Source organism: Antedon bifida, chromosome 11 (genome assembly GCF_963402885.1).
Source record: "Antedon bifida chromosome 11, ecAntBifi1.1, whole genome shotgun sequence".
In the NCBI taxonomy this organism is placed as follows: Eukaryota; Metazoa; Echinodermata; class Crinoidea; order Comatulida; family Antedonidae; genus Antedon; species Antedon bifida.
In genome coordinates this window covers 13392220-13406854 of record NC_136236.1, presented here as the reverse complement: position 1 = coordinate 13406854, position 14635 = coordinate 13392220, and the positions used below count along the sequence as shown (strand labels likewise).

The window sequence follows — 14635 nt, the reverse complement described above, 5'->3', positions numbered from 1 at the left end:
CTCTTTCTTGACATGACTTTCCCATAACGTATTCAAACTGTTGGCATCATTTACAGCAAGGTGGAAGAGTATTGATCCCTCAGTAATGTATCTTAATGTGGCAGGAATCATTTCTTGGAAAAATGTTACCAATTCTGGAAATTTCTCCACACATGAATTATAAACTTGTTTTTGATGTTCCAAATTCTGTATGTTTACTTTTAATAGAATACCTATAACAAAAAAATTAATTTAAATTAAATTTAATTTATTAAGTTTAAAAAAAGTAATATTTTAAAAATGAAAATGTTATTTCCAAAAGCAATATTTATCAACCATAATTTATAAAACATTTAAACAGCAAGAATTTGATTAAATAACATGGTAACATCATCTTGATTTTGTTTCTTCTGAAAAGCAAAATTATCAAGGCACAAAACATGTGTATGTTCATACTATATTATAATGATGACAACTCAAATTATGAATGATAATTATCAATGATAGAGATTGAGTACAGTAACTTTACCTTCTTCATTTAGTGTGTTCAGGATCTGACTGTAGAAATCTTTATCCCAACTATTGATAACCGATACTAACTTAGAAGAGTCTGGTATGACGACATTCTCATCTGTTCTTGCTATGATCAGTTGTGCTTTTTTCATGTTTTCATTGATTTTCATTTTATCAAGCATGACTTTAGCAACACGATTTGAAACATCAGTATGCCCTTGTGTAAAGCCCACTACTACAGTTTTACATCTCTTTATAGGAGTTGACAAGTCACCAGTACTAAGTGAAGGGTCTTTATGACTTAGGCATTCAATACCTCGTTTTCTTCCTTTCAGCTCCTTTGTCACCCTTTCTTCCCATGCAACATCATCACTGACAACGTAGAGGTCACATACATCTAGAAATGTAAAGTTAAACAAATATAAACATCATTGGTTAGTTATCTTTTGATAAAATTTCAATAGTGTTTAAAAAATAAACTTACCCCTTTCCATTAGTTTGCTGAGAACATCCTGGTATTCATGCTCATCTATTTCTGTTTCCAACTCACTTGCAGGATATTCTAATATCTCTGCCAGATCTTTCTTCAACTCTTCCTTGACATGACTTTCCCATAACATAATCAAACTATTGGCATCATTTACAAAAAGTTGGAAGATGATAGATCCCGATCTATAATAGTTTAACATAACTCCAATGTTTTCAAACAATGTTTTCAGTCTTGGAAATTTGTTCATACATAAATTATAGAATCCATTTTCTTCTTCTCTTGTTATCACTTCCAATTGAATACCTGTAAGTAAGTTTAAGTACTGTATTAAATTCTAATTTTTTCATTTCATAGTACTTTGTACCTGAAAGTGAAAACAAGACGAATAGATGTAAATTGAAATTATGTAAATAAAACGTTCGAAATATCACAACTTTACCTTCTTCATTTAGTGTGTTCAGGATCATTTTATAAAAACCAGGTTTCCAACTTTTGCTAACAGATACTCGTTCCCTGATGCATTGTGGTATTATTGCATTCTCGTCTATTTCTGCAATAACCAGTTGTGCTATTTTCATGTTTTTCTTAAATGTCCTTCGATCCATCATTGCTAAAGCAACATCTTTTGAAACCTGAGTTTCCTGTTCTAATGATGAAAAGCCTACTACTACTGTTTTACATTTGTTTGTAAGATTTGACATGTTTTCTGTTCCAGTAATTGAAGGGTTCCAGTGTTTTTGACTTAAGCACTTAAGTTTCATTCTTGTCAGATCCCTTATCACATTATTTACCCATTCACCATTATCACTTACAACATAGACATCATATAATTCTAGAAATGCAACAATTAAAAAACAAGATTGATAATGACAACATTCTAGGTAACATTTCAGTGCTGATTAAATGATAGTAAACAAGCATAATAATGCAGCTCTCATTATGTGGAGTACTTGACATGAAAATACAAAATGTTACCATTTTCAATAAGGCCTATGGATTCTGCTGTGGATGCTTCCAAATGTTGTACATATACATTAGAGGACTCAACTGTGAAAAAGAGCCAATTTTATTGTTATTCTTCTTAATGACAAGTGTTACCATGGCTTTAACACTTTGTGTTGGAATGCATTTTAATTCTGAAAATATTATTACCTTTTTCCATGCGGTCAACAACAACAGATAGAGATGTAGATGTCTCGGAACGTTCATCTACACTAGAAGAATTGCCTACACCAAAAAAAAAAGTAGTTTCTATCTCTATCTCACAAATCCTGACAATTTGAATTGAGCTAACCCTAATACCTATAGACTAGTCATCCTTCCAATAAAATTAAACAAACGTTTCTGGTTTTGGGAGAATTGACTGTATAACATTTAATATAGAATATCATCGTCAGTACTATTGATACTGATTATTGTTTGTAAATTGGTATGAACTGAATGGGATGTGGATGTCCATACTGTACATACCAAAAGATTTTGAAAATGAGGGTTGAATAATTTTGTGTTACAAAAGGCTAGTATTAAATATTAACATATTATGGTATGTAATGATGGTCTTCTTTGTTGTATGCATTAAATCACATCAATTGTTGTTTTTTTAAAAGAAATACATACCAAGCAAAATATCTGCCGCATCTTTGTCGAGTTGTTTTGCAAATCTTTCCTTTGACTCCTTTGTGTCCACCAGAAGTTTGCTCTTTTCCAGCTTGAATACAAAGTCCCAAATATTCTTATATTCTTCATGTCGCAGTTTGTAGGCAGCAGCAATGTTTGGTACTTTCTTTGAATTTTTTCTTAAAGCATTATAAAGATTTTTACGAAATGGTTTTATTGGTTCGCCCTTGGTGAAGTTGTCAACTTTCTTGTTGACTTGCTCATTTTTAAACTTCTCTAATACATCTAAAGCCTCTTTCTGCTTTGTTACTTCAGCAATTTTCTCTAGAATGTCTACATCCAATGGTTTGTAAGAAATGTAACCTTGTTCCTCAAGCTCATTAAACAATTCATGTGCTGGGATGTCATCTCTGCCTAACAATTCTCCTGAACAGTGGTCAAATAGCAACAGTTTCAGCCAAAAGACTTTTTTACCTTCATACTCTTTACTTAATTTTGAAAGGAAGTCTGCAAATATTGAGTCGTCTGTTGACATTTTCTGGTAGAGGAATAACAAAATTATTAAAATCATATGAATACCAAATTAAATTTTATAAAAATGATAACTACACAGTAAAATACAAATTCAGTTATACTTTTGAAGTTTAAATGATAATGACATAATGTACTGTACAATACAATTGAATAGAAGATATTAATAAATGATGAATGATTCCACCGAACTTTCGAGTTAAAATAATGATTGTGAGGAATTTGATAAATAGGCAACTTAACTACCTTAAAATGTCTTGACATGTTTCGAGAAACTATTCTCATCATCAGAACAGAAAACAATGCCTAGAGTACTTATATACCAATAGGACAGGTAAATAAGGGAGTAATTAGCATGATAAAACAACAAGGAACGCAGGCAACAAACAATCATATGGCAAGCGTGATGCCTAAGTTATAGATTTGTTTGTTCAAGGAAGGTTTACTCCACATGATGTGGAGAGCTTCCTTGACCTTAAATTTGAAAGCGGAATCTGCAGAATCCAGAACGGTGAAGCATTCCGCATTAGCAAGGGCCTTACACCGTTCTGAATCCTGCAGATGTTGAAAAATGTGAGAAGACTTGTCCCTGAAATATTCACGCACCCGCATTGATAACCGTCTATTGGTTTCACCAATATACATGGAATTACATACATTCAAATTTATATACAACACGAGAGCATAACATATCGGGGACAGGGTCCTTAAGACTAAAAAAGTTTCAAATTTTAAATGATTTGAATGCTAATTTCAATATTTACGTGTAATTTTATCGATACTTAAAATGGTTTTAAGAATGGAAATGTCATTTTTGAAGCTTGACCAGGAATTATTCAATTTGTAAACTCTGTCAATCAAATTACGAACAAGCCAAATTTTGTGAGAAAAGGAAGAAAGAAAGGAAAAAACTGTAAAAATTAGTGAGGAGACCCGTGAAGGTAGGCTTTCTGAAGACCGAAGTTACGACAGAAGAACCATTATTGTTTAACAATATATCTAAAAATGGAAGAAGATGGTCAATCTCATATTCAATTGTGAACTTTATGTTAGGGTGCTGATCGTTAATATAGTCAAAGAAAGTATTTGCTATTTATAAATAAATGAATAAAACAACCTAAGAACTTGTTAATGATAGTTGGAAATTCCCCAACTGACAAAATAACAAAAATAGCATAAGCTTCTGTGTACAGATTACAAAGGCATGAAGTGAAACAAATTAGGTTTTTAAACTGTGGTTACAACCAAACTAAAATACAATAGGAAATTGATTTTATTTATGATGCGCACAAAAGGCAAGGAATGGTTCCTTGAATTCATTATGTAAATTTGGTATTACAGAACTATGCAACTATGAAACATTTCACAAAAATAAATTGTCATAGTGCAAAATAGTTATTAGAAACCAACTAATGTTTTTAAATAATTTATCATTTAATATTAGCTGATCACTGCCATATTATTTTATATTTGAAAAACACCTTGTACAGTGACACAGAGTTTAGTGACATGATAAATTATACTAAACATTTGTATTTCTTTTGTAAAATAACATTATACTGTAATTTAAAAAGAAATTTACTACATGATGGGGGCAATATGTAAACTGTGCGATGATTTCATTTTGTTGCTTTTATATACAAAAGTCAAATGTTTTACTTTATGATGTGAAATGCTAAAAAGGATTAAAAACTTAATTAGAGTATTTTTAGATTTACCCTGCCCATGCCTACAGTACGCCTAGTGTCACAAAATTATGACCTAAAACACACTAGTATTTTCCTAGGTTTTCCATTTAGCTTGGGAATTGCTGTTTTCATTGCATTTATGAGCGCTCCTGTATTTCCAAATACATACAAATTAAAGATTAGCTTAACTCCTACCACACTAGTTATATATTAATGTTTTATTACTTACAGTTGGTTTTAGTTCAAATTGAGTATCGGTATTTCTGGTTTGTCAACTAATATATGATGTAAATTGAACTACAGTACTGTACATGTCATTCTACCATTCCAATAATAATGATAATAATAACATTTCAAGGTACCCTTTTACAATCTGGAATTTCCCTCCTAGTATTTATATTATGCATAATAATTACTATTGATTATTGAATCGTAGCTAGTGAGGGTCAAGGGTCAGCTAGATCCAGTACAGTACCAAACCTTTGTGATTATTGTAATGAACAATAATAAAGTATGGAACTCTGGCGTTTATTTACCATTCAAATTTTATTTATAGTCTTCACAAGTTATTTAATACAGCTTACCTTATTTGTTTAAGTAAAGGCATTGTATCATGTATTGTAAATTGTCAACAAGGTGCAGCATGCATCAGGGTGTTAATAAAACTACCAAAACAAACATCAATAACATATCAGCAACTACTTACACTGAATATTTATATAGCCCACCATTTTGTTTGTTCTACTGTCAGTTCTCTTTACACTTCTTAGAAAAAAATAATTAGCATTATTAGAATTGCCAAGATAAACATTTTTCTCTGACAAAATGTTGTTAATTGAATGTCTGCCCTTAGAATGATGAGGTTGTTTTTCAAAACAATTTCATCAAGGGCCAAAATTCCTTTTTTATGAAATATATATATTGATAAAATTGATTTGTTTATATGATATTGTAAAGAAATAGTTCAACTGACTTTAAAAATGCAATAAACATATTCTTATCTTATCTTATCTTTTTCATTTGTAAAATATTATTTAAAACTATTTAAAGAACAGATGTTTGTTGACATTATATTTTTGTATTCATTCATTGAATTCAAGACAGCTTAGCGCCAAAGTGGAGCAACAATTTTTACATAAATTTCCATTTCCATCTTGTTCATTTTGTTTTTATCTTTTTAGGCTGTTAGTTACCAGACAAGTGATACTGAAACCACCAAGATAAATGAAGTAAGATTTACTTTTTGCACACCCTCCAAATCATCATCTTATAAATAAGCACATTGAGACCAAACTAATTTAATATTCTACTTGAGTAATAGTTACTCCTCCGCTTCCCATTGACTTAATATAGTATTACTGCGGTATCTATGTACATTTGACAGATCTGTTAGTTTTTCCCCTGTATATCTGTTATAATGTGCTGTATTTTTATGATGAAACACCACTACATTTTTTGTGTAAATTAAACCTTTTATAGAAACGCAGTTCAGCCTCCAAACGTGTTATTCAGAAGAAGACACAAAAAGGGACTAGGACGCTAGCAAAGAATAAAAAAAGATCCAAGCAGACAACGTCTACAGTATCAGGTGATCTACAGCATTCACAATCAACTAACCCAATTAAGGTATGTCATTTGCATATATTTTAGAAAAGAAAAGAGGTTTTGTAATTTACTCAATCTAAAAGTCCCTAGTATACACCTGTGTGTTACCAGCAAGATTTAAGTCTCCCTGTTGCGACTATACTGAGCAGTAAAGGAAGATGATGAAATTGAATTAGTGAATCATTTAATTGTCCCATTAAAAGTAAGGAAGTCAACTCTGTTTGAATTTGGTTGTTAAATATGCAGATTTCATGAAAATTACCTTCCTTTTTATGTATTACAAACAGTAGTATAGTTTTAAAGAGGAATAAAAAAATACAAGAGTTGAATCATTGTTTTTTAATCCTGTAATTGATGTGTTGCTCGCTGTTGAATGTGTATAAAAAAATGTCTTATATAATTTATCCATAGGAATGTTATTTACTTCTATATGTATCTTTGTACTTGCAGAAAGAGATTACTACTGACACTAATGTTACAAATACAAAGACAGCAGATGAAATTGAAGCTGAACAAGCAATTGATGACTCGGATGTTGTGTCATCAGATGTAGCAGAGCCAGTATCAGAAGCTGGCCAAGCACTTGAGTCACAGCTTCAGACAGCACCAGAGGCAGAAGGAGTCGGGGCTGAGCTTGTATCTGACAGTAGTAGAGAAGCCGAGAGTGATGCTACTACTGATGTGTGGAAACTGAAACCTTCATCCGCTAGTGGTACTGAGGTAAATATATGATTTGATTCACTGTCTAGTGGTGACTTAGCTTTGTCTGCACTATCAAACTAGTTTTACAAAAAAGGTGTGATGTGCCAAAATATGGTAGTGATATGACATCATAGTGTCCATATGAGCATAAAGTTTGATTGTGTAGACAGAGCTTAAAATCTTCTGTGTTTGTTTTAATTGATATTATTTTATTTCTATTTTAAGACAATGGAATCTGATGTCATCTCAGTGATAAGCATTCCTGATGGGAGATTAAAAGTAGGACATCCCTCAAGTGCAATGAGTAAGGAAAACTTGCCATATGGAGAGAAGATGGAGAAAGGGAAGAAATCAAAAATGACAGAGAAGCAAATAAACCAGGAGGATCCAACAGAAAGAAGAGTATTAAAACAAAAGAGGAAATTAAATGATAAAGGAAAATCAAAAGATAAGTTACTGAAAGATGAAAGACTTGAAGGAAAGCATAAACAAGAAGCAGACACAAAGAAATCAAAAGATACAGGTATGGAAGTAGGAATTTGAAGATGCACTGTGTATCTCCTTAAATAAAGACAGTGAATTTACTAGCTTCGGTTTTTAAATTTTGTATTTCAATTCACAATCAACAGCGAGGAGCCCGACATTTACAAACTAGAAAAGCATTTACAGGTAAAAGAGACAGTGGATCTTTTAACAAATATTAATCTACTTACTACATGCATACAGTATATATAGCTATAAATATATTATACTTTCTATTGTAGGAAGTATGTCATTTTTAAAAGCAGCCTCAAGACTTTCCATCACTGAGAAGTACAGTCTTCATAAAGCATCAAGAAAGTCAATTAGCAAAGAAGAAAGCAGGCCTAGCTCAGCCTCTGTCACAACAAGCACTGAGTACCATACAAGCTCTGCCATCTCCAATAGAGCAACCACTGCAGGGTATAAGCCTAGCTGTATAGACCCAGAGGATCCAAACTTAGATGAAGAAGAGTATTTATTAGAAGATTTTATTGATGAGAAAAAGAACACTTCTAGAAGGCTTAAGGAATCTAAAGGCTTAAAATCATTAATGAGATTGCAACAAAAGAGTACAGATGAGCAATCATATTTTGATGAAGAAAGTGGGGTCAGAGGAAGGTCAAAAGAAAGTCTTATTCATCCATTGTTCTCTGACATGAACATGTGTTTGAAATCTACCGTAGATGACGGGACAATTGCGAGACCAAACACAGCTGAATATGCCAACAGTAAGGCTTTAAATACATTTTTTTAACTGAAAGATACAGTAACAAAATGTTACTAACAAAATCATAATCACTACTAGATAAGGTACCGATGAGCTAACAATCATTATCAATACTTGATTTTCACTACTACACTACTGTAGATGTTGTATATTCATATTTGAATCTAAATGAATGTTTTTAATTAATCATAGTAAATTTTTTGTTTTCTTTATTAAAGGAAGACGATATTCTTTAGAGCGCCCTCATACAGTTGCGACAGGAGACCTTTATGCCTTACAGGATGATGTAAGATTTATATGTATTAATAATAATAATAATTAATAACAATAATTTACTGAATAAAACAATGCTGTAGGTAGTAGAACAAAAAGGTTAAAACAGCCAGAGATTAGTAAAATTATATATGTATAATAATAATTTGTTTGTTTTTCTTTGTTTTGTTTTTTTTTTAAATATGATTTTTTCTTTTTTTGTCTCCTTCAAGATGTCATTTGATTCGCATTACTTGCAAAGAAATATCAGTTTTCCAGGGTGAGTTGATGACACTAGTAAAGTAAGGTTTTTGGTACACAGGTAATTCCTAAAAAGGTAGTATGTGCAGTCAATATAGGTTTTACTTCTTGTGTTGATGATACTTACAAATATTACGAATATGCTATGAAAATAATTTTTAAAAGTTTTCTGACGGATTGATATAAAAAATATTAAATAAACAAGCTTTTTGTTATTTATACAGAAGTCCTGTTGATTTACTAAAAAACGATGGAACAAGGTTTGATGACAACTGGCAAGATAGGATGATAGAGAGGTAGGTATATTTAAAATAAAAATGTTTAGTTTATTATTTTAATTGTACTTGTGTAAGCTAAATTTTAAAATGGTTTTCTTTTTAGGAATCAACTACTTCGTTTAAAAAAAGCAGAACGTGCTCGTTTTGCATTTGAAAAACGTCAAATAATGGAGGAGCGTCTTAGGCAACGACGAAAGTCACTTCTGGGTCATCATAATTGCTCTGGTGACATCTCTGAGCAAGAGGCTCATCTTATACATCGTCAGAAGGCACTTAAGGGCCATCGTAGTGGCTCAACTGATATCCCGGACCAAACTAATACATGTGAGTTATATATTGTGCATTTTATTTGAAATTTGTTTGAAATTTTATACTGTGTTTTGTTTCAATGTCCATGTCATCATATCCATCTTAGCAATAATGCAAGTTGTTAACACTATTCTACAGATTGCCTAACACGTTCAGAAAGTTCACTTGATCTGCTTAAAAAGCATCAGACACCAGCAATGAAAACACGTCCTGGTACGCCACCACAACCTAAACACTATAAAGAAACAAATGATCTCAGTCAAGAAATGGCATACAGGTATTGATGTCTTTTCCACTTTTGAGCATGCTCAGTACAAACTATGTATTACTGTGTGTAATATGATGTCATCATTCACACACTATTATTTTTCCTGTCTTATGCCATTTATTGTTCAATTGTTCCTATATGCTTTGAAATTTCATCTTTTCATCCTCGTTTGTGTTCCAGTTTACTGAGTAAAATTGTAAATTGTTTTTCAGGTTTCGTCTAAATAAAGACCCAAAAATATTGAGAAGCTCAAACAAAGAGATGTTTGAAAAGGCTGATGGGACGTCAGGACCAATGCTTGTACGGCGCCCTCACACACCTCAATCCATCCCAAACAAGGCCAAGTACGACTTGTATCAATTAGTTGCTTTCATCTTTATATTTTTATCTTTTGTTAGAGGAGTCATCATCACTATGACTACCATTATCATCATCAGTCTCAACAAAGCTGAATTTATGTGGTGAAACTTCATTGCTTTTTTTTGTTTTATGCAATTCTAGATTTGTTTTGCTCAAGCCATTTCATCCAACAGCTAGACTGACGCCATCACCATTGGAAGAGCACTTACTGATGGAAAGGTTTCCAGAGATGAGAAGAAGAATCATCCGTCATGATGAACTTGAAAGGAATATTCCAACACCAAACGTCTTGGTATCCTACTTGTAAAAATGTTTATTTTTGTATAATTCTCCTGTGTGTGTGTTTGCCAAAAAACCATATCATACAAAAGAATTTTTTTTCATGTCGAGGATTTATTTATTTATTTGTACATATATTTATTATTTTTAGTACTTCCATGTGCAGTGCAATAAACAGACAAACTTTTTTATTTTGATTGAAAATTATAACGACTGGGTCAGTCATCAGAATACTAAATACCATAAGAAGTATTCTGAGGTTGTATAATCTATTTAACTTTATGTTGTTGTTTGTACACCCCAGTGTACATGACCATGATCAGCATACCGCGAGATGATTCCTACTCTTTTCTTATAGTGTATTGTACATAGTTCTTTATACAGAATTGTGTACATGAGCATTTTACACACGACCACTTGGTATGCTATTACTTAAGTTAATTATAGAATGCATATTTTGCATTCATAACAATAAATGCATAAACACTATAAAACATAAACTTAACACTGTTTTTATTTAACATTTGTAATAAGTATATAATTATAAAAGAAAATGAACCTAAAATTGTAGTTTTGTTTTATAACTTGACTCCTAACAGGAATTAAATAAACACTTGTCTATTAGTTTCAATAAAGAGAACACTGCATACAATACTTGTATATTTAGTTAATTGCATAATGCTTTGTTGCATGCAAGCTCATCTTTAGAAAATAATTTTCAAATATTATGGTGAGTAGATTTTTTCCTTTTTTCTGAAATAGTAATGATAAATTTCTTTTATGACCAATCAATTATTTTGTAATTCAAATATTAAATTGTATACCCTCAAAAATTATTTTTTAATTGATTGATTGATCTACTGACTGAAAATTGATTGACAATTCCCAGATTTCAACTTTTCTAACCATTTACTTTCAGATGTGAAGTCATTGATTGATTCTGCCACCAAAACCATTGCCAGCAACTGGCAAGGTATAGACTTTATAATTTTATTATTTAATGTACAGTTCTAAAATTGTCAATGTTTTTATACTGTAAAAGATATTTTAATTGCTTATTTAGTTATTTTGTGTGCTTAATTTTGTTTCATTTTATGCTTGCATTTTTTTTATTGAACTAAAATGCGAATGACAAAATAAAATAAATTATTTTATTTTTTAGATAGAGGTTGAAAAAGAAAAAAATGAAGAAATCATCCATGAATCACTAAGCACCACAGAACACCCTCTAGGTTAGATTACATTTATATATTTATTTAACTGAAAATAAAGAAAGAGGAGGACAGTTTTAAGAGATTTTTTCAATATTGGAATCACCTTCCAATTGAGACCCTTGGTTTCCAATTGAGACCTCTAGTAGAAAATTTTTATTTCATACAATCCAATCCCTTTCACATTGCCAGACTTTACACATGATTTTAATCAAAATAATTGTAAATCATGAAACATTTAATCTCATTGTATAGAAGCAATATACAAACTAAAAAACTATTGGCTTCTGGATTTCAATACTTAATAATTTTTATTTATAAGTATTTATACAGTAGTTATGTTTTCTTTCAGTAGTATTCTTTTAAATAGTGAATTTTATTGTATGACTGCACATTTATATATTTTAACACCCATTGCTTCCATCTTGATGTGTCTTATTTTGGCTTCAAGTTTAGTAATTTATTATTTTCAGTATTTTCACATTGCCTTGTCCATAATTTGCTACAGCTAATATTCTTCATTTCTTTCCTTACATACATCTTCAAGATACAACAATATTTTTTGTGTTTCTTCAACTTTAGAAACAATAGTTTCTTTATGCATGTTAATAACTTCATCATAACTTGATCATCTTTACATGTGATAGAAAATTTACTTTTTAATCCATTATAGAATGAAATGTAGTTTCTAATTCTTGTTTGACATCTTCAGCTGACCTGCTACTTGTTTGTTAAATGTTTCTATAGCATCACTCATTTCTATTATATCATGATCTTCTTTATAACTCATAAAAGTATGAAGGGTGTAGAAAAGATTTATAACTTTTGACAAAAAGTAACATACAAACAAGCTTTTTTTTGATATTTTGAGTTTAATACACACAATGATAAACATGTAGAAGGATTCTGAATATAATTAATGTTTTTTTTTAAATGTATATATTTAGATATTGATCTTAGGTGTATAAGTACAGTAAAAATATTCTTACATTATTATTAACATTATGTTTAGAATTAGTTCCAACAGTACATCTAAATTTTAAATTAGTTTATATTCAATTGATTAATTAAATATCAACTTGAATGTGTCATACTATATCTGTGTTGGGCTTTTCACCCATCAATTTCCCTTGAGCAGTTTGCCAAATTTTTAACAAATAATTAACTGTTAATTAATAATAATAATTTATATTCTATATACTGTAGATTTTAAGAGACCATTTAGTAATTCAAAATTTTAACACTGTTTAAATCGGCTACTGCTATTGTTTGTGGTCTGTTGGAAAGTACAACGATTCCAAACGGATATGTTAGCTTATCATCGAGAGTATCTATTCGTTTTAAGAAAACACCATTTTTGTCAAATAATTGTAGTTTTTTCTGACTGGATACTATTATGTTTTCATTCATGTCTGTTACTATATAACAGGGGGACATAACCTTTCCATCTTCTTCACCTTGGCTTACAAGTGTTTTAATAAAGGTACCATTTGCATCAAACATTTGTATTCTATGATTTGAAATACCAGTAATCATTAGCTGATTTTCCCTAGTTAAAGTAACATCACATGGACGTTTCAATTGATCCAAATCTATCTTTCCCAGTAGGTTGCCATCATTAATAGTAAACATGCAGACACAGTTAGCCTCACTGTCTGCAACATACAGAACTTGTGTTTCATCGTTTACTGTCAACCCCCTCGGATGATTCAATACCCCTTCACCGAATTGAGTAGATTCTTCATATTTATCATTAAGCATCACAACGACCTGTCTTCCTGCATCACTGTACACAATGTGACCGTTACTCATGTTATGCATTCTACTGACGTTAGCATGTTGTGCCAGATGAATATTTTCAACAAATTCACCTGATTTTGTAAACTTCAATAATTCATTACAGTTGCTTGATACTAATATACAACATTTAGAGTCTAACAATATATTTGATACCTTATAGTCATTATTTTCTTTGTGTGTATCTATGTTGTCAATGATATGTACAAGTCCTAGTGGTTCCACTTTGATCTTCACTGGTGATCCTTTAAAGTGTGCTACTCCAGCAATGACATCCATCTTCCAATCACCTTCCTTATCACATCTTGCTTTTATTCTATACTCTCCATTTCCCACGTGTTCTACCTCCGTAGCAATATTTTCACCTGATGGAGTTATCAGAGTAGCCGCTACTTTACATCTATCACTTTTATCCAGACTTTCTGCTTTCACTTCAAATGTTTGTCCCTTTGATACTGTAATGGATCTATCATCTTTGTCAATGATGAACCTACTATCAATACTTGTGATGTCACCTAGGCCTTTTGCAAGAGCATCATCCAGGTCTGTATTATATGTCACGTTTGGCTTGAGATTATTTGCACAAGATAAATATATGGAATTCATTTCATTGAAATTTTCTTTGACTTCATTGATGTCTGATTTTAACTTGTCACATGTCTTTTGACACATGTCTGGTTGGTCCATTGTTTCTGCACTCTTCTTCAGACTTTGCACATTCATTTGGTGTGATTCTAGCTCATTTACTTGTCTTTCCATGGCATCCTTCTTTTGCTTACATACATTTTCAAGATCCAACAATAGCTTTTTGCTTTCTTCTTCAACTGTAGAAACAATTGTTTCAATATGCTTTTTGATCATCTTTACATGTGAATCAAAGTCTGCTTGGTCCTTTATTAAAGTTTCAAATGTATTTTCTAATACTTGCTTGAGATCATCAGCTAATCTGATCACTTCTGTTACTCGTTTGTTAAATGCATCTGTAGCATTAATCATCTTTATAGTATCATGATGATCTTTTTGTTTTTTTGATATATCAGTGTCCTGTACTTTTGTAGTAGTATGTTTTGCTCTAAGACAACTCATATAACATTTTGCACATACACTTTTGTTACAGGTTGTACAAAATCTTTCTGCTGTGTTGTCGGGATGGTCTTGGCATCTAGTATCTTGCACTTTATTACTTGCCATCTGTAACATTACAAATTGTTTAGTGTCATTTGTAATTGACAGTCTTTGGTTTTCA

General features: G+C 31.2%; 2 protein-coding genes across 2 annotated transcripts in view; both read left to right on the top strand.

Moving 5' to 3' along the window:
• LOC144855926 (ER membrane protein complex subunit 3-like) overlaps window positions 1-14635 on the top strand; it is a 140214-nt gene that overhangs the window by 61464 nt on the left and 64115 nt on the right. The gene's annotated exons all lie outside the window — the stretch shown is intronic.
• On the top strand, window positions 6778-10789 carry LOC144855210 (uncharacterized). The gene is made up of 11 exons (XM_078713020.1): window positions 6778-6798; window positions 6874-7143; window positions 7351-7648; window positions 7890-8375; window positions 8593-8660; window positions 8860-8906; window positions 9112-9183; window positions 9269-9489; window positions 9613-9751; window positions 9955-10086; window positions 10244-10789. The coding sequence occupies exons 1-11, from the start codon at window positions 6778-6780 to the stop codon at window positions 10407-10409; spliced, it is 1920 nt and encodes a 639-aa protein (XP_078569146.1). The 3' UTR covers window positions 10410-10789.

What these genes read in the sequence shown, in the direction of transcription:
- LOC144855210 (XM_078713020.1), top strand. Translation starts at nt 6,778, where the DNA reads ATGTGTTGCTCGCTGTTGAAT. An exon ending in CCCGGACCAAACTAATACAT is followed by an intron (nt 9,490 to 9,612) that starts GTGAGTTATATA and finishes ACTATTCTACAG; the next exon opens with ATTGCCTAACACGTTCAGAA. An exon ending in TCCATCCCAAACAAGGCCAA is followed by an intron (nt 10,087 to 10,243) that starts GTACGACTTGTA and finishes ATGCAATTCTAG; the next exon opens with ATTTGTTTTGCTCAAGCCAT.